Raw genomic sequence first — 27,076 nt, forward strand, 5'->3', positions numbered from 1 at the left:
GCTTCAACTCGGCCTTTAAACGTCTAAAATTCCTGAATTAGATTCCTCCCATTGATAATCAATGAGGCGGTGCCTTGTTTGGTCAACTCCTCGTAATTTCATCTGCAGGGTCATTCTCGTGAATCTGCTGTACCCACTCAAAGAACCTCCTGAGCTCAGAGCTGAACACAGCCTCCCCATAGGGTCTAATTCAAACTTTGTGCAACTGGAGCATAACTTCTACCTGTTTGTATTCTGGCTTCATTGAGAGATAAAGGCTATCATTCCATTCAGTCTAGCAATATCTTGATTTTAAAATGATAATCCCCTTATTCTTAGGCCTCTCACCTTCCTAGTTCTGTATCCAACCTATAACTTTCTAAGAGACCAAACAATGCTTCAGTTCTGGCTAACATCCATCGCTCCCTTCCTGCCTTTAGCAGCTGTGCCTTGAGCAGCTGTGTCTGAAACTCTGGAAACTCTTCCTGAAACCTCGCCACCTCTTTTTCTTCTTTCAAGTCCCTGCTTACAATTTACTGCTTTGAACAAATTTCTTTTCATCTGTTGTTGTGTCGCCTTAAGTGGCTCTATATCTCGTTTTGTCTTGTGTCACTACTTTGAACTGTCTTGCAGTTCTTTAGAACATTAAAGGACATTGCTGTTTACAGTGTTAGCTATACCTCTCCATTAGCTTTTTAGTGACTTATCTAATTGACCCAGTACATTTATTTGTGCTGCACAGTTTCTCACTTCTCACAATTAGAAAATTCTCTGAATTATCTTTCATGGGTCAAAATTCAACCTTATGCTTTCCATTATTCCAGCACCTGCTACTGTACTGTCCACTTTCTTAATCTGTCAGTAGCCTTTTGCAATTGCTGCTCTCTCGTCTGCTCTATTTAATCTGCCACCAGACACACTGTTACCAGCAAACTTGGTTGTAATAATTCACTGCTCCTTCATTCAAATGCTTGGAAAAACTGCAGCAACTCACATGTTTGCAAAGCATTGGAGAATGGGTACAGAATAAGGAAGGAAAAACGTAGACATCGAAGCAGAGTGAAGAAAAAGGATTGAGGGTAGAAGGAATCGTTAGGAGATGTTTTGAGGCAAAGACTGGCTGGCTGTACTCCAGAGTGTGTTGGCTGAAGGAGCTGTCGTAAATGATGCATATACTCACTAAACCCACTAACTTGCTCCCTGATGTGTTGTGTTTTAGGGAAGGCTTTCCTTCGAGCTCCTCAGATGAATATTAACATCGCCACGTGGGGTCGGTTGTTGAGGAAAGCATTTCCTGCTATTAATTCCACAGGAACATATAGCCCCTCATCTTACATGGCTGCTGTCTCTGAGGGCAGGCAGACACCATCCACCAACATGCCTGGGTAAGACTGCAAGCTCCTGGCTGCACACCATGCTGAATTTTCCATCTTGACTTACTGCACCAAGTGTTAAGATGAATTGAAATTCTCAACCCTTTTCTCTCATCCGGTCTCTTCTGACTTATAACTGCAACTTTTCCAAAGCCTTCTGCTGCTTTAGATATTTCCAGTTTCCTGGTTCGGGCTGTTTCCTTTCATTCAGTATCTTTCACCCCCATGTAAGAATCAGTACATCTAATCCTACAGCACCCTACCCCTTCAGCAGTACCTCCAGACTCTCTATATTAGGACAGCTAGTTCCCATATACCCCATCCCTGACCAGGTTGTCCAGTTCCCCGGTGCCTCATCCTCTCACCAGGTCACCCTAGATGTCCTTTCCTTTTTCCAGAATCAAAGGCCTGACCATTCTCCATCCACCACCATCATTCTACATCTGTCTGAACCTCTGTTCATGTTGAATGTTGTTTACTTTACCTTTGCTCACAAGATCCAAGTAAAAGGTGCTGCTGTGGAACCATTAAGGGTCATTAGATCTCCTGGCCTTTCTGTGGGATGAGCCATGCTCTTTGTTTGAGTCTTTGTGTGGTCCCTGAAGCTCACTTCTTTGCCTTGGTACATTAGTGACTCTTTTGATGTCCATTACTCCCCTCATTGTGGCCTGGAAAATTCAATCAGTTTGCTTCTAATTCTACTCCTCTCTGATCTGCATCTGAGAATAAGATAAAACTAAAGAAGATAAGAGCAGGGATAGGCCATTTCACTCACTAACCTGTGCCACCATTCGTTATGATCATGGCTGATCATAGAACTCAGTACTCTAATCCTGCCCTCTCCTTGATACCTTTAGCACCAAGAGCTATATCTACCTCCTTCCTGAAAACACTTAAATATTTGGTCTAAACCACTTTCTGTGACAGTGAATTCCACAGTCTCACCACACTGAGTGAAGAAATTTCTCCTCATCTCAGTCCTAAGGGATTCCTGTCATGTCAGGAATCAGTTGGTAAAAACTCTCGTTGTTCTCCCTCTATAACAAGAACATCCTTCCTCCGGTAAGGAGACCAAAACTGTACACAGTATTCCGGGTGTGGCTGGTATAAAAGCACCCATGTTTCTGTACTCAGAGCCAGTTGTTATGAATTCCGACACCCAGTTTGCCTTCTTTACAGCCTGCTGCACCTACGCACTCACTTTCAGCAACTAGTGCATGAGGACAGATAAATCTCGTGGAACATTGTCCCCTCTCAAATAATAATCCGTCTTCCTACTTATGCTACCAAACTGGATAACCTCACATTTTATCCACATTATACTGCGCTTGCTATACATTTGTCCACTCACTCAGCCTGTTCAAAGCACACTGCAACATTTTTACATCCTCCTCACAACTCATCCTTCCACCCAGCTTTGTGGCATCTGCAAATTTTGGGATATTACATTTAATTCCCTGCTCTAGCTCATTAACATATATGGTGAATAGCTGGGGTCCTGGTACTGACCCCTGCATTACCCCACTAGGTATCGCTTGCCATACAGAAAAAGACCCATATGTTTTCTGTCTGCTCACAAATTTTCTGTCTATCTCAATACACTCGCCCCAATTTCATGAGCTTTAATTTTACACATTAGTCTCTGAATTGGACCTTTGTCAAAAGCCTTCAGAAAATCCAAATAAACCACATCCACAGGCTCCTCCGAGTAACTCCACTAATTACACCCTCGAACATTCCCAGTAGATTTGTTAAGTATTATTTTCTTTGTAGAACATAGAACACAAAACAGTGTAGCGCAGCAACAGGCCCTTCAGCCGAACATGATGCCAAATCAAACTAATGCTTTCTGCCTGCCCTTGATCCATATCCCTCCATTCCTTGCATATTCATGCGCTCATCTAAAAGTCCCTTAAATGCCCTTGTTGTATCTGCCTCCACCACCACTCCTTGCAGTGCATTCCAGACTCCTAAAACTCTGTCTAAAAAGAACTTGCCTCTTACATCTCCAGTGAACTTTCCCCTCTCACCTTAAATGAATGTCCCCTAGTATTAAACATTTCAATTCTGGGAAAAAGATTCTGACCATCAATTCTATCGATGCATCTCCTAATTATATAGAGCTCGGTCAAGTGGCCCTGCAGCCTCCGCCGCTCCAGAGAAAACAACCCAAGGTTTTCCAGCCTCTCCTTCTAGCAATCCAGGCAGCATCCTGGTAAACCTCTTCTGTAGCCTCTCCAAAACCTCTGTATCCTTCCTGTAATGTGGCGACCAGAATTGAACTCGACATTCTCTAAGCATGGCCTAACCAAGTCTTATAAAGCTGCAATGTGACATCCTGACTTTTGTGCTCAACTCCCTGACCAATAAAGGCAAGCATGCCACATGCCTCCTTTACCAGCCCTATCTACTTGCGTGGCCACTTTCAGGGAGCTATGCACTTCAATGCTGTTGAGGGTCCTGCCATTAACTCTATACCTTTCCCTAACATTTGCTGTCCTAAAGCGCAACACCTCACGCTTAGTCAATTAAACTCCATTTAGATTAGATTAGATTACTTACAGTATGAAACAGGCCCTTCGGCCCAACAAGTCCACACCGACCCGCCGAAGCGCAATCCATCCAGACCCATTCCCCTACATCTACCCCTGCCCCTAACACTACGGACAATTTAGCATGGCCAATTCACCTGACGTGCACATCTTTGGACTGTGGGAGGAAACCAGCGCACCTGGAGGAAACCCACGCAGACACAGGGAGAATGTGCAAACTCCACACAGTCTGGGGCGGGAAATGAACCCGGGTCCCTGGCGCTGTGAGATAGCAGTGCTAACCACTGTGCCCCCGTGCCACCCATTTGCTGGTTCTTCACCCATATCTGCAACTGATCTATATCCCATTGAAACCTTTGACAGCCTTCTACACTATCCACAATTCCATCAATCTTGGTATCATCTGCAAACTTACTAACCCACCCATTTTATTTTTATCTAAGTCATTTATACATATCAAAAACAGCAGGGGTCCCAGTACACATCCCTATGCAACACCACTAGTCACGGACCTCCAACCTGCAAAACACCCTTCCATCGCTACCCTCTGCCTTCCATGGGCAAGCCAATTCTGAATCCACGTGGCCAAGTCACTGTGGATCCCATGCATCTTAACCTTCTGGATGAGCCAGCATGAGGGACTTTGTTGAAAGCCTGACTAAAATCTACGTAAACAACATCCACTGCTCTACCCTTATCAATCCCTTTCATCGTCACCTCGAAAAACTCACTCATGTTAGTAAGCTATGACCTGCCCTGCACAAAGCCATTCTGACTGTGCCTCATTGAGCCATGCTTTTCCAAATGCATGTCAATCCTATCCCTAAGAATTTTCTCCAGTTGCTTTCCATCCACTGCTGTGAGACTCGGTGGTTTATGATTTCCTGGATTATCCCTCTTTCCCTTCTTGAACAAAGGAACAACATTAGCTACTTGCCGGGTCTCCAGAACCTCTCCATTGGCTAACGAGGATACAAAGATCTTCATCAAGGCCCCAGCAATCTCCTCTCTTGCCTCTTTCAATAACCTGGGGTAGATACTTTCAGGCCCTGGGGTCTTATCCACCTTAATGCTCTTCAAGAGACCCAACACCACTTCTTTCTTGATCGAAACTTTTGTGATGTATTGCTCCACACAAATCTCACTGTCCTCCATCTCCTTTTCCTGGGTGAATACAGAGTACTCATTTAGGATCTCATCCACATCCTCTGACTTCAAGGTCAAGTTCCCGCCTTTACCCTTGAGTGGTCCTACCTTCTCCCTCGTTTTCCTCTTGTTTTTAATGTATAGACAGAATGCCTTGAGATTGTCTTTAACCCAACTTGTCAAGGGCATTTCATGGATTTTTGAAATCTCAGCTGACTGTGTCTGATTCTATTACTGTTTCCTAAGTGCTGTGCTATAAAATCCTTTATAATGGACTCTTACACCTTGCCCAGAACTGACATCCGAGTCACTGGTCTATAATTCCCTGTTTTCTCTCCACCTCCCTTTTTAAATAGTGGATTACATTAGCTAGCCTTCAGTCTGTTGGAACTGTTCAAGAGTCCAAAGAATCTTAGAAGATGGCGCCCAATGTATCCGTTCTATCTAGGGCATTTCCTTAAGTACTCTGCGATGTAGATTATCAGGCCCTGGGGAATTATCCGCCTTCAATCTCATCAATTTCCGTTTACTAATACAGGTTCACCGAGCTGGGAATTTGTGTTGCAGACGTTTCGTCCCTGTCTAGGTGACATCCTCAGTGCTTGGGAGCCTCCTGTGGTGCTTCCTCTGGCATTTATAGTGGCCTGTCCCTGCCGCTTCCGGTTGTCAGTTCCAGCTGTCCGCTGCAGTGGCTGGTATATTGGGTCCAGGTCGATGTGTCTGTTGATGGAGTTTGTGGATGAGTGCCATGCCTCTAGGAATTCCCTGGCTGTTCTCTGTTTGGCTTGTCCTATAATGGTAGTGTTGTCCCAGTCGAATTCATGTTGCTTGTCATCTGAGTGTGTTGCTACTAAGGATAGCTGGTCGTGTCGTTTCGTGGCTAATTAGTGTTCATGGATGTGGATCGTTAGCTGTCTTCCTGTTTGTCCTATATAGTGTTTTGTGCAGTCCTTGCATGGGATTTTGTACACTACATTGGTTTTGCAAAATTCTGCTGTTTCTGACTGTAATTTTCATCAATCTTTTTCTCTGTACAAACCTATAGAAACTGTTACATTCAGATTTTATAATTCTATAGAAACTGTTAGTCAGTTTTTTTATAATCCTGTAGAAACTGTTACAATCAGTTTTTATAATCCTATAGAAACTGTTGGTCAGTTTTTATTATCCTATAAAACGGTTGCAGTGAGTTCTTAGAATCCTATAGAAACTGTTACACTCAGTTTTTGTAATCTTATATGAACAGTTAGTCATTTTATATAATCCTGTAGAAACTGTTAGTCAGTTTTTATTATCAAAAAGAAAGTGTTACAGTCAGTTTTTATAATCCTATAGAAACAGTTAGTCTGTTTTTATATTCTTATAGAAACTGTCAGAGTCAGTTTTATAATCCTGCAGAAACTGTTCCAATCCATTTTTACAATCATATAGAAATTGTTACAATCAGTTTTTATAATCCTATACAAACGGTTGCAGTCAGTTCTCATAATCCTATAAAAACTCTTACACTCAGTTTTTATGATCCGGTAGAAGCTATTAGTCAGTTTTTATAATCCTATAGAAACTGTTAGTCAGTTTTTTATAATCCTGTAGAAACTGGTACAGACAGTTTTTATAATCCTGCAGAACCTGTTACAATCAGTTTTTATTATCCTACAGAAACTGTTGCAGTCAGTTTTTATCACTGTAGAGAAACTATTAGTCAGTTTTTACAATCCCAATGAAACTGTTGCAGTCACTTTTTATAATCCTATAGAAACTGTTACAGTCAGTTTTCATAATCCTATATAAACTGGTAGTCAATTATTATAATCCTATAGAAACTGTTAGTCAGTTTTATAATCCTGTAGAAACTGTTCCAGTCAGTTTTCATAATCCTATAGAAACTATTCCAGTCAGTTTTTATCACCCTAGAGAAACTGTTACAGTATGTTTTTGCAATCCCATAGAGACTATTAGTCAGTTTTTACAATCCCAATGAAACTGTTGCAGTCAATTTTTATAATCCTTTTGAAACAGTTACAGTCAGTTTATATAATCCTGCAGAAACTGTTACAGTCAGTCTTTATAATCCTATAGAAACTGTTACAGTCAGTATTTGTAAACCTGTAGAAACTGTTAGTCAGTTTTTATAGTCCTATAGAAACTGTTACAATCCATTTTTATAATCTTATAGAAACTGTTACAATCAACTTTTATAATCCTATAGAAATTATTGCAGTCAGTTTTTTAAAAATCATATAGAAACTGTTGCCGACAGTTTTTATGCTCCTATAGAAACGATTAGTCGCTTTTTATAATCCTGTAGAAACAGTTACAGTCAGTTTTAATAATCCTATAAAAAACAGTTGCAGTCAGTTTTTAAAAATCCTATCAAATCTAATGGTCAGTTTTTTTATAATCCTATAGAAACAGTTACAGTCAATTTATTACTCTAGTAGAAACTGTTACAGTCAGTCTTTATAATCCTATAGAAACTGTTACAGTCAGTTTTCCTAATCCTGTAGAAACTGTTGCAGACAGTTTTAATAATCCTATAAAAACAGTTGCGGTCAGTTTATATAATCCTGTAGAAACTGTTACAGTCAGTCTTTATAATCAAAAAGAAACTGTTACTGTCAGTTTTTATTATCAAAAAGAAATTTACTGTCAGTCATTATAATCCTATAGAAACTGTTAGTCAGTTTTTATAATTCTGTAGAAACTGTTGCAGTCCGTTTTTACAATCCTACAGAAACTGTTGCAGAAAGTCTTTATAATCCTGTAGAAACTGTTGCAGTCAGTTTTTATAACCCTATAGAAACTGTTACAATCCGTTTTTATAATCATCCAGAAACTTGCAGTCCGTTTTTACAATCCTACAGAAACTGTTGCAGAAAGTCTTTATAATCCTATAGAAACTGTTACTGTCAGTCTTTATAATTCTGTAGAAACTGTTGCAGTCCGTTTTTACAATCCTACAGAAACTGTTGCAGAAAGTCTTTATAATCCTGTAGAAACTGTTGCAGTCAGTTTTTATAACCCTATAGAAACTGTTACAATCCGTTTTTATAATCATCCAGAAACTTGCAGTCCGTTTTTACAATCCTACAGAAACTGTTGCAGAAAGTCTTTATAATCCTGTAGAAACTGTTACAGTCAGTTTTTATAATCCTGTAGAAACTGTTACAGTCAGTTTTTATAATCCTGTAGAAACTGTTACAGTCAGTTTTTATAATCCTGTAGAAACTGTTACTGTCAGTCTTTATAATCCTGTAGAAACTGTTACAGTCAGTTTTTATAATCCTGTAGAAACTGTTACTGTCAGTCTTTATAATCCTATAGAAACTGTTACAGTCAGTCTTTATAATCCTGTAGAAACTGTTACAGTCAGTCTTTATAATCCTGTAGAAACTGTTACAGTCAGTCTTTATAATCCTGTAGAAACTGTTACTGTCAGTCTTTATAATCCTGTAGAAACTGTTACTGTCAGTCTTTATAATCCTATAGAAACTGTTACAGTCAGTCTTTATAATCCTGTAGAAACTGTTACTGTCAGTCTTTATAATCCTATAGAAACTGTTACAGTCAGTCTTTATAATCCTGTAGAAACTGTTACTGTCAGTCTTTATAATCCTGTAGAAACTGTTAGTCAGTCTTTATAATCCTATAGAAACTGTTACAATCAGTCTTTATAATCCTATGGAAACTGTTACGGTCAGTTTTTATAATCCTGTAGAAACTGTTACGGTCAGTTTTTATAATCCTATAGAAACTGTTTTTATAGATAGTTTTATTGAAAGAATAAATTTTTAAAATTTTTTTATAGAATTGCAAAAACAATACATACTAGTGTATTCCTTTTTATAACATAAAACAACACCAATATAAAATTAAATAAATAAACTCCACAACTAACTTCTGATCTATTCTACAAACAACCAAAACATAAAATAGGATATCATACATTACTTACAGTAAACAACAAAATAATTAAATACTAGATACATGCTCAAAAAAGATTTACATCAAGTCATAATAGAACCTGTATTTTTCTACGATTCCTCCTCCCGGGGGCCCTCGAACCAACCAGAACCATTACCCCAGCTGAACAAGAGCCCTGGCCAGTCTGGCCAAAATGTCTGTTGATGTAGCTCACAAAGGGCTGCCATGCTTTATAAAATAGTCCAGTTTTTTAGTGCACCATATTCTTGAGGAAGTCAAGGGAGATATATTTCATGACTAACCTGTGCCAGTTTGAAAGCCCTGGGGGGCCTTCGGATACCCAATTCACTAAAATATTTTTCCTTGCACAAAAGGAGAGGTTAGTAAATAATTTTCCTCCCATATACATCCAGGGAGGGAAGATTTGGAAAACCCAAAATTAGGGACGTTGGATCCGATCCAATCTCCATACCCAAAATCTCTGTCAAGGCATTTGCTACTCTATCCCAATACTTACAGGTCTTATGGCATGTCCACAGTCAGTTTTTTCAATCCTATAGAAACTGTTACAGTCAGTTTTTATATTCTGTGCAAGCTTACTCTCCTACTTTACTTTGATTATTAATCAACTCCTTGGCCCTTCTTTGCTGACTTCTAAACTGTTCCCAATCCTCAGGTCTGATGTTGTTCTTCCCAGTTTGTATTTCTATTTTTGCGCCTAATTGTATCTCTAACTTCCCTCGTAAGCCATGGTTTGGCTGTGGTTCTCTTTGCACTTTTGTGCCAAACAGCCATAAACAATTTTTGTAGTTCACCCATTCGCTCTTTGAATGTTTGTCATTGCCTATCCACTGTCATCCCTTTCAGTGACATTTCCCAATTCTTCATCGCTAACTCACGACTCAGACCCTCGTCTCAGTACAATCTACCTCACAGTCCATCTTGATGAAGAATTCTATAGATGGTTGCTCATCGCCAAGGTGGGGTGGGGGGGAGGGGGAGGGGAGAATGGGGGAGGTTTCTCTACCCCTTTACCCAATCTAAGATACCCCTTTCCAACATGCATCTCTGATTTCCTGTTCGATAAGGTCAAAAGTTACACAACTCCAGGATATAGCCTAATGGGTTTATTTGAAAATGTCAGATGCTAGACAAAGGAGTAGTGCTCTGAAAGCTCGTGTTTTAAAATAAACCCATTGGATTATATCCTGGTATTGTATGATTTTTTTAAACTTTGTCCAAGCCAGTCCAACATCAGCATCTCCACATCATTCCTGTTTGATGCCATTCCCAAAATCACCAGCCTTCCAGTCCCTTCCTCCATTTCTCCATTCTCCAGTTTTTAGAGACACTAAGTCCTATTAATGCCCGTGATAAGCTCACTGACTGTCACAGTTACTTTGATTCCACTCTGCTTCCTATAAATACTGTGTTCTATTCTCAAAGTTTCTCTGTCTCTGTTTCATCAGTCTAGCAATGTTTCCTTTCGTACCAAAACTTCGAAATTGTGTTGAGTTTTCTTCAGTCAAGGGTTCCCTGACCATTCCACATGCTGTACCGTGTTATCTCATTAAACTGACGTTCTGCTGATGCATTAGGACTGAGCAAGCAGTGTTAGTGTTTTTATCGCAGCACATGATTGTCATGGCCTTTTATGGTGTCCCCTTGCTCTTAACCATTCCTCTCCCTCTGAGAATATTAACAGAGCTCCCTATATCCTCCAGTACCAGCACCACACACATCTCTCTACCTCCGTTTTTAAATAGTGGAGTTACATTAGATCATCAGTCATCCCTCCCTTTCTTCGTACATATTCCCATGTGAGGGCAGGAGATAGATCTTCCAGGTTTCAACATTTCCGTTTCCATAATGAGGACTGGAGATACCTGTATATCTTCCATGTTAAATCGTGATGTATTTCTTCCAGTTTAGTCTTCTGTCTTTGCTAATTACAACGTGAATTCCTCTGCATTGGAAAGACTAAATGCATATTGGCAGTAACCACCAAACAAATCTGCAGCTGGGAGGTTTACCCTGAGCTATCAGTCACTTTAATTTTCCATTGTCCCCAGACCTTCTGCCCTTGACCTCTTACACTATTTAAGTAAGTTCAAGTGAGCTTAAGGAAGGACATTGTTCGAAGAAAAATGTCTTGGCCTTCTGGCTTCAGCATTAAATCTAACAGCTTTTGATCTTCCCTGTTGCTCCCAGTTTTTCAGGCATGGGAACTGCATGGAGAGTGGGTAGCAGAACCACTGGGTGTGGAAGACATGTCAGCTGGTGTTACAGTCCTGGTATCCTCCTGACTTTCCATATCATCTTCCTGAGACATGGAGACTTCTCTTTGTTGAAGAATTTCCATGCTATTAATCTGCTAGAGCTATCTTAAACTTTTGTTGGACCCATTTATTATCCCATGGTCACTTGTACCAAGATGCCACTGGACAGTTAATCGCTCCTGCTCTTGATCTTCTCTTTTGTTTTCTCCTTGTTGCTCTATTTGCTGGTTCTGTTATCTCTTAATATCTCCCAGGTCTAAGGAAAGACTATCAACCTGGAACATTAGCTCTGCTTCCTCTTCTCTCTTCACAGACATTACCAGAGCTGCTCAGCATTTCCAACATTTTCTTTCACGAAAATGAATTAACTTCCTCCTTTAGTTGTGCAGATCGTGTTAAAATGTAATTGTGAGGTTATGTGACAGTCCAGAGAATTTTTCTGAAGCCTATTTACTTTTTAGCAGATTGCTGTGTACAGTCTGTACCAGGAAAGGTCTTTTCCTGGTACAGACTATGAGGGGCATGAATAGAGTGAATAGTCAGCAACTCTTTTTCAGGGTGGTGATGTCAAATAATAGAGGCATAGATTTAAGGTGAGAGGACAGTTTTAAAAGAGATGTGTGAGGAAAGACTTTGGCACAGCGAGTAGTGTGTGTCTGGAATGTGCTGCCAGGGGAAGAATTTTATAAATTAACAAAGTTTAAGAGGTATATAGGCAAGTTTAACAAAATTTAAGAGGCACAGGGAATAGAGGGATATAGACCATGTGCAGTCAGATGGGATTGGTTTAGAATAACATCACGGTCAGCTCAGCCATGAGGGGTCGAAGGGCCTGTTCCTGTGCTGTACTGTGTTATCTCATTAAACTGAAGTTCTGCTGATGCATTAGGAATGAGCAGTGTTAGTGTATTTATCACAGCAAACTGAAATTTGAATTCTCGTTGGGTTGCTTCGAGATTTCAGACAGGGTAGGAAAAGCTGCAGTCTGCTTGACCAGATCCCAAAATATGAGGGTGAGTATTTCTCCTTTTAGCCCTCAATTTAGTTGTTTGCTGTTTGCCCCACAACCCCGTATGCTGTCAGTTTTAATGGGTTCACTTCACCCACCCACCCCAATCCTTTTTTTAAAAATTATTTGTTCATGGGATATGTTGCTGTCTAGGCCATTATTTATTGTCCATCACTAATCACCCAGAGGGTGGTTAAGAGTCAACCACATTGCTGTGGGTTTGGAGTCATGTGTAGGCCAGACCAGGTAAGCTTGACAAATGTTCTGTGCAGGACGGTAGAGAACAATCAAGGTGGACAATGGGGTCCTAGTGGGTTGGTGTACATAGATTTCCAAAAGGCCTTCGACAAGAGGGTTAACTAACAGGAAACAAAGAGTGGGCATAAATAAGGGCTATTCTGGCTGGCAATCGGTGACTGTGGTGCGACTCAGAGATCAGTGTTGGGACCACAATTATTCACAACTTATATGGATGATTTGGAGTTGGGGACCATGTGTCAACATTTGCAATGACACTAAGATGAGTGGCAGAGCAAGGTGTGCAGAGGACTGTGAAACTTTGCAGAGGGATCTAGACACTTTGAGTGAGTGGGCAAAGGTCTGGCAGATGGAATACAATGTTAATAAATGTCAAGTCATCCATTTTGGTAGGAATAACAGTAAAAAGGATTATTGAGTGGTAAAAAGTTGCAGCATGCTGCTATGGCAGAGGGACCTGGGTGTCACAGAAGATTGGTCTGCAGGTACAACATATAATTAGGAAGGCCAATGGAATTTTGTCCTTATTGCTAAAGGGGTTGGGTTTAAAAGCAGGGGGTTATGTTACAGCTGTACAGGATGGTGGTGAGGCCACACCTGGAGTACTGGGTACAGTTTTGGTCTCCTTACTTGAGAAAGGATGTACTGGCACTGGGTGGGGTGCAGAGGGGGTTCACTGGGTTGATTCCGGCGTTGAGGGGGTTGGTTTATGAGGAGAGACTGAATGGACTGGGATTCTAGTCATTGGAATTGAGAAGAATGAGGGGGGAATCTTGTAGAAACCTATAAACTTATGAAGGGAATAGATAAGATAGAAGTAGAGAGGATGTTTCCACTGGCGGGTGGAACTAGGACAAGAGGGCATAGCCTCAAGATTGGGAGCAGATTTCGGACTGAATTGTGAAGGACCTTCTTCACCCAGAGGGTTGTAAATCTATGGAATTCCCTGCCCAGGGAAGTATTTAACACTACTTCAGTAAATGTTTTAAAGGTAAGATAGTTTTTTTTGAACAATAAAGGAATTAGGGTTATGGTGCAAGGGTGGGTAAGTGGAGCTGAGTCCACGAAGAGATAAGCCATGATCTTATTGAATGGGGGAGCAGGGCTTGAAGGACCCGATGGCCTACTCCTGCTCCTAGTTCTTAGAACCAGATGGGTTTTTGCAACAATCGAAAATGGTGAAGTGTTAAGTAGCTGTCTATAAGTACACCTTTCCACACGTGGTTTTAACCTCTTATTCTGTGACATTTTGTTGAGGCTGAATTTTTTTACCTTCATTTAAAAGTATGAGAAAACGGGATCATTGTCCCTTTTGAGTCTCACCTCCAGAGTACATGATCTAGACTCCGGAACCTGTCTCCACATCTCCGCACCCCGAAGTTTGAAATACATTGAATGAGGGTAGCACATCCTAAGTTTGTTGACAAGACAAACCTGGGTAAGAAGGTAAACTTCGAGAAGGAGTTAGAGTTTTCAAAGGAATATAGCAATAACATGTTTGCCAGCCATAGATGCCTACCTCTAATGAATGAATTAAAAAAGGCAAGTTAAGTAAATGGGAAAGCGGATGACAAGTGGAGCACGATGTGGAGAGATATGAGGTTTTTTGCTGTACTAGAAAGCAAGGAAAAACTGATTTATTAATGGTGAGAAACTCTCAGTGCTGATGATCGGGGGATTTAGGTGACCTGTACATACAACACAGAAGATTCATGTGTTGATACAGCCAGGAGTTGGTAGCAAATTGTATGTTGCCCATCATTCCAGGGGATTAGAGTATAAGAGTAAGGATGCAGTTGAACAGGGTTTTGGTGAGTCCTAGTTATCGTTCTTGGGGGAAAAGAATATGCCTTGGAGGGAAGTGCGATGAAGGTGCACTGTATTGATTCCCAGGCAGAGAGGGTTATCAGATGAGCAATTGCATAAAATGTGCCTATACTGTCTAAAGGCTAGAAGAACAAGAGTTGATTTCATTCAAACTTGGAAGATTCTAAGAGAGTTTGACAGGTTAGATGGTGAAAGACACTTTCTCCTGACTATAGAGTCTAAAACTAGGAAACATGAAATCATCTCAAGGGGATAGTATTTCAGACTGAGATGAGGAGAAATGTCTTTGTGCGTGTCAATCTTTGTGAATTCCCTACCTCAGAGAGCAGTGGGTTTTTAACCATGAAACATTGTTGTGATTGACATTAATAGATTTTGAGAGAATTGAGTGATTATGGGATCAAGTGAGGAAGTGCATTTCAGATGCAAGATCATTTATGATCTTAGTAAATGTGAGAGCAGGTTCAAGAGATTGGACTGCCTATCCCTGCTATTTCTTATGTTTGGTTATCACACTCTCCACTGCCTCTATAATGAGTTGACTTCATTGGTGCAGTTTAGTACTGTTTTCCAGGTGTGCTATACCATGTCTCAAAAGTACACCATTTAATATCCCTGTCATACCGATACCCAGTCAATGGGCCCTGTTTGCTCTTTGCTGCACTCGTTACCTTAAGTTCTGCCTGCTGCCTTATTTATTGGGCAATTAGAGGTGAAATATTTTCCATGTGTAGTGTTTTCTCTGATTCCAGAATAGTTTCTCTTCGTAAATACAGCATGTATAGCTGTATAAATGCTTTCTCTCTCACTGGTTCAGTACATGGCATTAGGAATTAACTTCCTTGTCGTTTAGTTCTTTCATTTAAATCATAGCCCTTCATACTGCCATTACAACATCTCCATTTGCGTTATTCCTTTTTATTCAGTTCACGGGATGTGGCCATCGCTAACAAGGCATTTATTGCCCATCGCTAAATGCCCTATCCAAGGCTGCCTTCCTGAATTAATTGAACCATGTGCCATAGGTAGGCTGACCGCTTGGTGACGGAGGGAGACTAGAATTTTTACCCAGCCACACTGAAGGAATGGTGATGTATTTCCAAGTCGGGATGGTGAGGAGCTTGCAGGCAGAGGTGTTTTCATGTATCTGCTGCCCTTGTCCTTTGAGATGGTAGTAGTTCTGGTTTTGGAAGATGCTGTTTAAGGAGCCTTGGTAAATTTTGCAGTGTTCTGTGAATGGTAAACGCTGCTGATACTGAGCGTCAATTGTAGTGAATGCCAAAGGTGCTCAATATCGAGAAATAGTATATCAAAACAAAGAGATCATTGTTGAAGTTTCTAAATTTCTGGATTAATGTGGGCAGTCCTGGGTACCACATTTCAAGAAGACAGATAACCAAGTGGCACCAAAAGTGGTTCACCAGGATGACAACACTCTTGAAGAGTGGCTGCTAAAACTGGATCAGAGACGGTCAGGAGTGACCGAGTCAGCTGTTTTCAAGGCTGTGAGGTTTTGATGATGTACTGAGAGAGAACGAGATCCTCTGGTGAAGTAGGTCAGAGACCAGAGGACAGACATTTAACGTCATGGACAAGTTATTAAAGGGGACATGAGAATTTGTTTGTCACCCAGAGATGTTGGGAACTTGAATACTGCACCTGATTCCATAAATAATTTTGTAAATACTAGGAAGTTGGATGTGTATCTGAGGAACTTTGTGTATTGGATACAAAGTGGGGCTATGGGACTGAGCAGAGACGTATTTCAAAAGTGTTAGCACAAGCATAATGGGCTGAATGGTGGCTTCTTGTGTCTGAGTTTTCTGTAGTTCTGAGCCATAGTCATAGAGCACAGAAACAGACCCTTCGGTCCAACTCATCCATGCCAGCCAGATATCCTAATCTAGTCCCATTTGCCAACACTGGGCCCATATCCCTCCAAAACCTTCCTATCCATATACCCATCCAGATGCTTTTTAAATGTTGTAATTGTACCAGCCTCCACCACTTCCTCTGGCAGCTCATTCCGTACATGCACCACCTTCTGGGTGAAAAAGTTGCCCCTTAGGTCCCTTTTTAAATCTTTCCTCTCTCACCCTAAACCTATGCCCTCTAGCTTTTGACTCCCCTATCCTGAGGAAAAGACTTGGCTATTCACCCTCATGATTTTATAAACCTCTATAAGGTCACCCCTCAGCCTCCAGCGCTCCAGGGAAAACAGCCCCAGCCTGTTCAGCCTCTCCCTATAGCTCAAATCCTCCAATCCTGGCAACATCCTTGTAAATCTTTTCTGCACCCTTTCAAGTTTCACAACATCTTTCCGATAGCAGGTAGAACAGAACTGAATGTAGTATTCCAATAGTGGATGAACCAGGGTCCTGTACAGCTGCAGTGTAACCCCCCAACTCCTGTACTCACTACACTGAGCAATGAAGGCAAGCAGAACAAAAGTCTTCCTCACTACCTTGTCTACTGTCACTCCAACTTTGAGTCTGCACCTAACCCTAAGCCACTCTAACTGGAAGATTTAATTTTTTTCTTGAGAGAATCCACTTGTTCCTCAGGACCTGCTGCCCCTGACTGTTTTCCCTGGGGCTCCTTCACAGCCTGCTTGATGTTTCACTGCTGCATAACCATTAGCCAGCAGTTCCTGTTCCTGTTCCTGTTCCTCCTCCTGATTGAGTGACCGCTATCACCAAGACAAAGTAGGCATGTGCAGAGGATGACTAAATCTGAGCTGCTGAGTCTCAGTTTGCAGGATGGTACATTTAAAAAAACCGGCTGTTCTCTTTCTTACCTGCTCTTCACCCTTGCCACTCCCTCCACCCCCTTGGCCCAGGAGGTTTCATCTGCGTGGGTTTGTTTGGGATAACATCCTTGATTTGAGAAAAAAAACAAGATGCAACCATCATGGAGAGTAGAATGGACTCCGTATGGATTGAAATAAAGGGTTGATCAGACTAATGAGGGAAGGGCTGGGGATGTAGTTTATCTGGACTTTAGGGAGGCATCCCACATGGAAGATTGATACAAAAGCTAAAATCATATGGGATTCAGGGTGGGCTGGCTAGAGGAGTACAAAACTGGCTTGGTCATAGAAGACAGGCTAGCGAAGGATGCTTTTCAGAATGGAGACCAGTAACTAGTGATGTTCCACAGGGATCAGTCTCAGGTCCTCTGTTGTTTGTAGTAAATATAAATTATCTGGAGGAAAAGGTGGGTGGTCTGATTAATAAGTTTGCAAATGACATGAAGATTGGTGGAGTTGATAGTGCTGATGATTGTGAAAGGATTCAACAGGATATAGACATAGACTTGGGCACAGAAATGGCAGATGGAGTTTAATCCAGACAAATGTGAGGTGATGCATTTTGGAGGATCAAATTTAGGTGCGAATTATGCTGTAAATGGTAGAACCCTTTGGAACACTAACATACAGATAAATCTAGGCGTGCAGGCCCACAGTTCCCTAAAAGTGACCACACAGATGGCCATGGTGATGATGAAGGCGTACGGCATGCTTGCCTTCATTGGCCAGGGCATGGAGTACAAGAGTTGGCAAACCATGTTGTTAGGCCGCATTTGGAATGTTGTGTGTAGTTTCAGTTCCCACACTATCGAAGTACGTGGAAGCTTTGGAGAGAGTGCAGAAAACATTCCCCAGGATGTTGCCTGGTCTCGAGAGGCATCGGCTGTGAGGAAAGATTAAAAACACTAGGATTGTTTTCACTGGGAAGACGGTAGCTGAGAGGAGACCTGATAGAGGTCTGTGCAATTGAGAGGGTGGATATTCAGAGGCATAAATGGAGCTGAATGGACCTCTACATACTGACAGAACTTGTGTATTTGCAGAGACTTATCGTTTGAAAAGTTGTCCTTTGATGTGGATGAGCCGTCGAGCACACCTCGAAAAGCTTCATTGGAGTCGAGGAGCAGTACCAATGGTGATAGGACAACGCAGGTTCGAAGCTATTCTGGTCTTTCCCAATCTTATTTGATTAAAATGTTGTTTGCTTATGAATTGATACGGTTACTAAATATCGTGGTAAACACAAACTTTCATATTTCTCTCGGCTGGATTCATGTCCATTTGCTTACAATACAATGAATTACTCCTGTTGGGTTCGACAGCATTGTACGTACAAAAGCTACGATCATATCCTATGAGCCTGACTCTGCTGCTTTTCATTTTGAGCACTCTGCAGTCTTTGGCATATTTAATCCTGGGCTGTGCTTTGGATCCATTTCCAGGCCATGATTAAGAGTGCCTATTTCCAGTTCTCTAATGCTACCTGAATTTGGCCTACCATGTCCTTGTTACCTTCAAACGTATTCTTTGTCATTGTCCACATTCTCGGCTTTGTAAATGTGAGATCCCAGCCAAACATCGGCTGAGAATAACTTCTTTTCATGGGATGTAGGCATCAATATCAACCCCACCATTGTCACTTGCTGCTAATTGACCCTGAATGGATGGCTTGCTTGGCTATTTTCAGAGGTCAGTTAAAAGTCAACCATATTTCTGGTTCGGCCCAACAAGTTCATACCGACCCTCCGAAGAACAGCCCACCCAGACCCATTCCCCTACCCCATATTTACCCTTGACTAATGCACCTAACACAATGGGTAATTTAGCATGGCCAGTTCACCAAACCTGTACATCTTTGTGACTGTGGGAGGAAACCCACGCAGACACGGGGAGAATGTGCAAACTCAACACAGACAGTCACCCGATGCTGGAATCGAACCCAGGACCCTGGTGCTGTGAGGCAGCAGTGCTAACCACTGAGCCACCGTGCCACCCTGGGCCTGTAGTCAAGTATAGGCCCAATCGGGCCTTCTGTTAAAGGACATTGTTTTTCCTAGATTGCCAGTTGAGTGGCTGTCTCCTGTTACTGATCTACAACCTGTCACTTGACAATGTCATTCAAACCACTGCATTAATTGTTGCACCGACATTAACGCTGTCCAGCATTAACTATGCTCATCAACTCCTGTCTTGTTGATCAGGGGTCAGCCTGCTATCCTCCGTTTACAGTTCGATAAGCAGATCTTTCCTCCAGTTGAATTGTTTTCGGTGCCCACTGGGAAGCTAGTACATAATTGCGACAAGATTTAATTGTATAATAAGGACAAATCTTGGGTACTTTAAGACCTTGGATCTTGTGTAGAATTTGTTCTTTTTTTTTCAGGCTTTTAAAATCCAAATCTCCTGTCATCTAATTACAACTTGATTTCCCTCCATGTCTCCTACTCCCTTCAACCTTTACTGCACTACAAGCCTTTCATATTGCCTTCTCAATGAAAATGTAATTCTGCATTGATTGAGCGATTTTTGGAAGGTGTTTTGTTGTGACTATATAGAAATAAATGCGAATGTGATTACTAATATTTTTGTGGTTCCAGAAAAGAGGTTGCACTTCTATACCGTTTTTATTTGTATCTCTCATGTTCTCCAATATAGTCTGTCATACTGCAGTGTTACAGGCAGCTCCAGGTATGGGATACACCGCTGCAGGATGCATGGATATAAAGCTACAGTCCCACTTCCGTTAATGCAGAGCTATCTTATTGGCATCTGTGTAATATAGTTTTCTCACTGTTGTATAGCTTTTGTTCATTTGTGTGTTATTTGTCTTCGTAAATTAGTTCTGGTATGGGTTGCATCTTTCTTTCTTGTAGCTGGGGTCATTTGCTATCTTAGCTTTAGTTGCATTAACCTATTGATGTACTGATATTGCCTGCCCTGTGAATGCCCTGCTAGCTTTTACTGGCATATCTTTTCAGGGAATTCAAGGTGAATGGTGCTTTTGAATGACATGCTTTTCCTTCAGTCCCTTCCTGTACCTTTAAAGGCAGATGGCTTGCCCTTCTGTCCCTTCCTGTATCTGCAGATGTGGGGCAGGCATCTTTGTGTTTCCCTTGATGTACCTGTTGGGACAAGAGGACGTATTTTCCCCTGTCCCTTCCTAAGGAGGCTTTTGGTTAGTCATCTCTGCTCGAAAGGACTGTGTGTGGTGCTGTCTCAATTATCAAAATCCTGATTCTGCTATTGAGTCGGTCTAAGAGTGTTTACCAGCACCCTTTACTGTTCACCAGACTTGTTCTGGGATGGCAGGGCTGTCCCATTTGAATTGTCCTCGAAATTCTGGGCCTTAGGGTCCTGCTTCACAGCTACCTGATGAAAGAGCAGCGCTCTGAAAACTCGTGTTTCCAAATAAACCTGTTGGACAATAACCTGGTGTTGTGGGATTTTTAACTATTTGGATTGGACAAACTGTACCTGTGTTCTCTAGAATTTCACAGAATGAGAGGCGATCTCATTGCAACCGACAAAATGCTTCGAGCAGGGTAGATGTTTTTAGGGGTGGATCTAGAAAGAGACAAACTTTCAAATTAGTGGGGTTGACACTTGGGACAGAGCTGAAATGTTACCTTTACTCAGAGGGTTGTGAATCTTTGGAATTCTTGCCCCAAAAGGTTATGAAAGTTCTGTGGGGAGAAAAAGGCTTTGAAATGGGCGTTTAGCAATGATGGCGTTGTGTGGCAGAGCAGGTTTGATGGCCTACTCTTATGCTGCTGTGAATCCGAGAAAGGTTTTGCACTTGATTTACCTATTTTATGGCTGCCATCAGCTTGCTCACTTTCGGTAAGTGCTTGATCAGTTTTGTCTCCAGAGATTTCTTTTTTGGTCATTGGAGTGTCAGATGTATGGAACTGGGCTGCCTCCAAGCCAAAGACCCCAAGCTGCTGAGGAATGTACACTCGTAGAGCTTCTCTCTCAATGGACAGGGATATACTCCACCCTCCTAACCTCTGCACATGTTTCTGCAGCTTGGCCACTCTTTTTAACGGTAAAGATTATTGCTTTGTAAATGTAAAGCCTTCAGTTTTCTGTTTAAGAGAGGGAAGGGAATCTGTTAATGTATATCATTTGTGTGTTTAATTATACTCTGCTGCATGTTAACTGGGGGCTCACCCATGCTCATGTTGATAGGAGTAGGCTGAATGAGGATTTGTTGGTTGGACACTTACTTTTTGCAATTGATGTATTTCCAGCTGGTAAGTTTATGTAGCTCTGTTCATTTTTCACATCCTGACTGTAGTCTTCTCCTGTCCAGTGCTGCTCTTATCGCTTCTATTTCCCTTTTCCAGACTGATGTCACTCAACCAGGGAAGCAGATTCCATCTGCGTCTGAATTGGATGGTCACCAGCAAAGGTACATTTGTTTCACTCTACCTTTGGGTCAGTCCCAGGAAAAGGGCAGTTCTCTGTGTTGGTGAAATGTTTTGGGCAAGGTTGGTGTTTCTTGCTGTTTCCTGATTGTCTTGAGGAGTGAGGTTGGGACCCATGTGAAGAGTAGGCAACAGGCTGCAGAACTGAGTTGTTTGCTGAGGTAATTTCAGAGGGTTCAGTATGGAGCTGAGAATCCTGGTAAGGGCCAGATTGTATCGAGACAGCAAGTCTTCCTTCCTGAATGCGATCAGAGACCGAGAGAGCTTTTAATAACAGTCCAACAGCTTCAAGGTAACATCAACTCAGTATAGAATCATAGCATCCCTACAGTGTGGGAGCAGGCCATTTGACCCCCTGAAGAGCATCCCACCCAGACATGCCCCCCTCCCACTCTATTCCTGCGTTTCCCATGGCTAATCCTCCTACCCTGCACATCCCTGGACACTATTTAGGATGGCCAAACCTCCTAACCTGCACACCTTTGGACATTGGTGTGAAACCAGAGCACCCAGAAGATGCTGGGAGAATGTGCAAACTCAACACAAACAGTTACCCATGGGTGGGATTGAGCCCAGGTCCCTGGCACTGTGAGGCAGCAGTGCTAACCACTGAGCCACCACGCCAGCTTAAATGCTCAAACTAACAAAGTGGAATTTGAATTCATGTTGCTGGAAAACTGACTTCAAATGGGTTATTATGGCAATCAGTGATAGCTTAATGGTCACCATCGGCAATGTTATTTTTCAATTACAGAATTTATTAATTGAATGTGAATTCCACCAGCTGCCATGATGGGATTTAAACCCATGTTCCTAGAAAACTAATTTCAAATCCCACATTGCAGCTGGTGGAATTAAATTTAGTTAATAAAATCTTGAATTGAAACTAGTTTCCATGATAGTGACCGTGATACTCCCGTCAATTGTCGCAAAAACCCATCTGGTTCACTCATGTTCCCTCAGGAATGGAATCTACTGTCTTCACCTGATCCGGCCTACATGTAACAGCATACCCACAGCAACATGGTTGGCTTTTAACTACTGTCTGAATTGGCTAAGCAAACCATTGTGTGGTACCTAACAGCTAAGATGTCTCAACATAGGATTGAAACTGGATGCACCACCATTGACCTGGGCACCAGAAATGGCAATATGGAATCAGCTTTATTGATCCTTACCAACATCTCCTTACCAACATCTGCAGTTTTGGGTCAAAGAGCTGTCTAAAAAGCTATGTCCTGTCCCACCAGCTCAATAAACCGAGCCAAGGTACCATATGGGAGGAATTCCCCGATGGTCCTTAATATTTACTCCTGACCCCATGAAGTGTTGTGGCATCAAGACAAACATGGGCAAAGAAACGTTGTGATGTGTACCACACACAGCACCCCTTCAACTGGCAATTCAGTATTTTGCTGCACTGATTGGAGGAACCACTGAAGGTGGCAATGTACTTTGGGTGGGGGACGTCAGTGTCCATCAGCAAGAGTGGCTCCGGTGCACACTTGGTGGTCATGTCCCAAAGGGTGTTGTTGACTGACTAGATCTGCAGCAAGTGGTGAAGGAATCGACACGAGGGAGGAATGTACTTGACCTCACCCTCACCAATCTGCCTGCTGTCCATGACTGCATCGCCAAGAGTTAGCTCGTCCATTCTTCACTTTGTGGATAGCCTGTATTGTGTTATAAGGCTTCATCACCCATGATGAATGGGATAGACTTTGAGTAGATGTGGCAGCCAAAGGCTACACATCAGTGAGGTACTGTGGGTCATCGGAAGCAGCAGATTGTATTCCAACGCAATCTGCAATGTCATGGCCTGGTATATCTCCCAATCCACCTTTATCATAAAGCCAGGGGATCAACCCTAGTTCAGTGAACAGCGGAAGAGGGCATGTCAGGAGCAGCACCAGGCAGAACAAAAAATCAACTTACCTTACCTTGATGAAGGAGCAGTGCTCTGAAAGCTTATGATTTTAAATCAACCAGTTGGATGAGAGCCTGGTGTCGTGTACCTTCTGACTTTGTCCACACCATCATAAAAATGAATTGATGGTGAAGCTATGACATAGGATTGCTTGTATCCCAAACAGCATAAGCATTATACGTTAGACAGAGCTAAGCAATCCCATAACCAATTAATCAGATCAGAGCTCTATCATATCCAGTCATGAATAATGGTGGACACTTGAGGAGGAGGCTCCCTAAGTATCCCGTCTTCAGTGATGGGGGAGCCCAGCCGTGGGCTCAACAGTACACAAGATATGAGGTGTTCAAGGGCGTTATCATCACTGTATCCCTCACTGTTAACATCCTTGCAGTTACCAGTGGCCAGGAACTGAACTGGACTAGCCATATAAATACAATGACGACAAGATCAGGTCTAACTCGAGAAATCCTGCAGCAAGGGACTCACCACCTAACTCTCCAAAAGCCTGTCCTCCATCTACAGACACAAGTCAGTCGTGTGATGGAATACTCCCACTTCCCTGAGTGTGTACAGGTCCAGCAACACTCAAGATGTTTGACACCAAGCTGCCATTTGACTGACTCCAAATTCCCAGAGAATACTGGAGAAATCCAGCAGGTCTGGCTGCAGCTGTGGAAAAAGAAACAGAATAAACATCACATGTCTGATATAACATCTTCAGATTTGAAGAGGAGACCTACTGTCTCACAACATTAACGCTGTTTTTCTCAGCAGATGCTGCCCAGACCTTCTGAGTTTCTCCAGAATTCTCTGAATTTGTTTAAAAATAAAATGAGGAACGTTTGTAGACTCTTGGGATTATATTCAATGGAGTTCAGAAGGATGACGGAGGGATCTAATTGAAACAGACAGAATACTGAATGGCCTGGACAGAGTGGATGTTGGGAAGATGTTTCCATTGGGAGGAGAAACTAGGACCCGAGGGCATAGTCTTAGAGTAAAGAGAAGACCTTTTAGAACAGAGATAAGGAAAAACTTGTTCAGCCAGAGAGTGGGGAATCTATGGGATTCACTGCCACAGAAGATGGTGGAGGCCAGACTACTGAGTATATTTAAGATGGAGATAGATAGGTCCTTGAGTATCAAGGGTTACAGGGAAAAAGCAGAAGTATGGGGTTGAGAAACTTATCAGTCATGATTGAATGGGCTGAATGGCCTAACTTATGCTCAGTTGATACTCAGTAGCAGCAAGGTGTACTATCAACGAGGTGCATTTCAGAAATTCACCAAGTCTCCTGAGATCGCACTTGAAAAAACCCATGTCGGTTTAGTTTGACAAAGATCCATGGAAGTTGCAAGTTCCTGCAAGCTCCCTTCCAACCCACTCCCTTCCAAACCACTCACTGTCCTGATGTGGAAAGTGTCGCTTGGTTACAATGCTGGGACCTCCCTCCCTGACAGTAATGTGGGTTTACCTACACCAGTGGGCTGCAGTCATTTAAGAAGACAGCTCACTACCATCTTTTCTAGGGCAATTGAAATGGCAAGAAATGCTCGCCCAATCAGTGATGCCGGCATCTCCTGAAATTATTATTTTATTACCTCTGTTGTTTTGTACGTTAAATACTAATGTCTCTTCTTACAAGCCAGTAATTTACTGGTGAGTTAAGTCTCTGCACTGATAGATGCTTCCTGTCCCTCCATGTAGCACACAGCTGCTGAAATCCTCACTGACTCTGGATGACTTCAAGCTGATTGCAGTTTTGGGCAGGGGGCACTTTGGAAAGGTAAACATTTTCATGTTTTGAAGTTTCATGTTTATTCGTGCATTCCAGTTAGAGCTGGGCTGTTCTTCTAGATCTCTTTTCACAGGTTGAAACACTTGGAGTCATCGAGTCCTACAGCACGGAGACACGCCCTTTTGCCCAAACTGGTCTGTGCTGTCCAAAATGTCCATTCACACTCACCCCATTTCCCTGCACTTGGCCCATATCATAGAATCCCTACAGTGAGGAAACAGGCCATTTGGCCCAACAAGTTCACAGCAACCCTCTGAAGAATACCCCACACAGACCCACTCCCCTGCCCTATCCTTTCCTATCCATGTATGTGTCCAAATGCCTTTTAAATGTTGTTAATGTACCCGCCTCAACCTCTTCCGCTGGCAGCTCATTCCATATGCGTACCACCGTCTGTGTAAAAACGTTGCCCCTCAGGTTCCCTTTTATTCTTTCCCCTCTCACCTTAAACTGATGCCCTCTAGTCCTCGCTCCCCCAACCCTGGGAAAAAGACTGAGTGCATTCACCCTATCCAGGCCTCTCATGATTTTATATGCTTCTATAAGATTCCCCCCTCAGTCTGCTAAGCTCTAACAAGAAAAGTCCAAACTTATCCAACCTCTTCCTGTAACTCAGCCACTTGAGTCTTGGCAACATCCTTGTAAATTTCTTCTATCCTAAAGCAAGGTGACCAAAACTAAACACAGAATTCCCAAGTGTGGCCTCACCAACGTCCTGTACAGCTGCAACATAACCTCCCACCTTCTATACTCAGTGCCCAGACTAATGAAGGCCAGTGTGCCAAAAGCTGCCTTCCCTGCCCTGACTACCTGGGACTTCACTTTCAGAGAACTGTGCACCTGAACTCCAAGGTCCCTCTGTTTCACTACACTCCTCCAGACCCTAACATTCACCATGAAACTCCGACCTTGGTTTGGCTTTCCAAAATGCAAGATCTCACACTTAGAGATGTACAGCATGGAAACAGACCCTTCGGTCTAACCCGTCCATGCCAACCAGATATCCCAACCCAATCTAGTCCCACCTGCCAGCACCCGGCCGATATCCCTCCAAACCCTTCCTATTCATATACTCATCCAGATGCCTTTTAAATGATGCAATTGTACCAGCCTCCACCACATCCTCCGGCAGCACATTCCATACACGTACCACTCTCTGTGTGAAAAAGTTACCCCTTAGGTCTCTTTTATATCTTTCCCCTCTCACCCCAAACCTATGCCCTCTAGTTCTGGACACCCCCACCCCAGGGAAAAGACTTTATCTATTTATCCTATTCATGCCCCTCATGATTTTATAAACCTTTAAAACATCACCCCTCAGCCTCCGTTGCTCCAGGGAAAACAGTCCCAGCCTATTCAACTTCTCCCGGTACTCAAATCCTCCAACCCTGGTAACATCCTTGTAAATCTTTTCTGAACTCTTTCAAGTGTCCCAACATCCTTCCTATACCAGGGAGACCAGAATTGCACACAGTATTCCAACAGTGGCCTACCCAATGTCCTGTACAGCTGCAACATGACCTCCCAACCCCTGTACTCAATGCTCTGACCAATAAAGGTGAGCATACCAAACGCCTTCTTCACTATCCTCTCTACCTGTGACTCCAATTTCAAGGAGCTATGAACCTGCACTCCAAATTCTCTTTGTTCAGCAACACTCTCTAGGACCTTACCATTAATTGTATAAGTCCTGCTAAGATTTGCTCTCCCAAAATGCAGCACCTCGCATTTATCTGGATTAAATTCCATCTGCCACTTCTCAGC

General features: G+C 42.4%; 1 protein-coding gene across 1 annotated transcript in view; it reads left to right on the top strand.

Moving 5' to 3' along the window:
• pkn1a (protein kinase N1a) overlaps positions 1–27,076 on the top strand; it is a 120,072-nt gene that overhangs the window by 37,790 nt on the left and 55,206 nt on the right. The window contains exons 6-9 of the mRNA XM_087983185.1: positions 1,199–1,364; positions 18,200–18,308; positions 21,503–21,567; positions 25,222–25,300. Of these exons, the coding sequence (XP_087839311.1) occupies positions 1,199–1,364; positions 18,200–18,308; positions 21,503–21,567; positions 25,222–25,300 (419 nt within the window). The remainder of the gene's footprint in view (positions 1–1,198; positions 1,365–18,199; positions 18,309–21,502; positions 21,568–25,221; positions 25,301–27,076) is intronic.

This window comes from Chiloscyllium plagiosum, unplaced genomic scaffold (genome assembly GCF_037043375.1).
Source record: "Chiloscyllium plagiosum isolate Xiang-an unplaced genomic scaffold, Cpla_swu_hap1 HiC_scaffold_45, whole genome shotgun sequence".
Taxonomy (NCBI): domain Eukaryota; kingdom Metazoa; phylum Chordata; class Chondrichthyes; order Orectolobiformes; family Hemiscylliidae; genus Chiloscyllium; species Chiloscyllium plagiosum.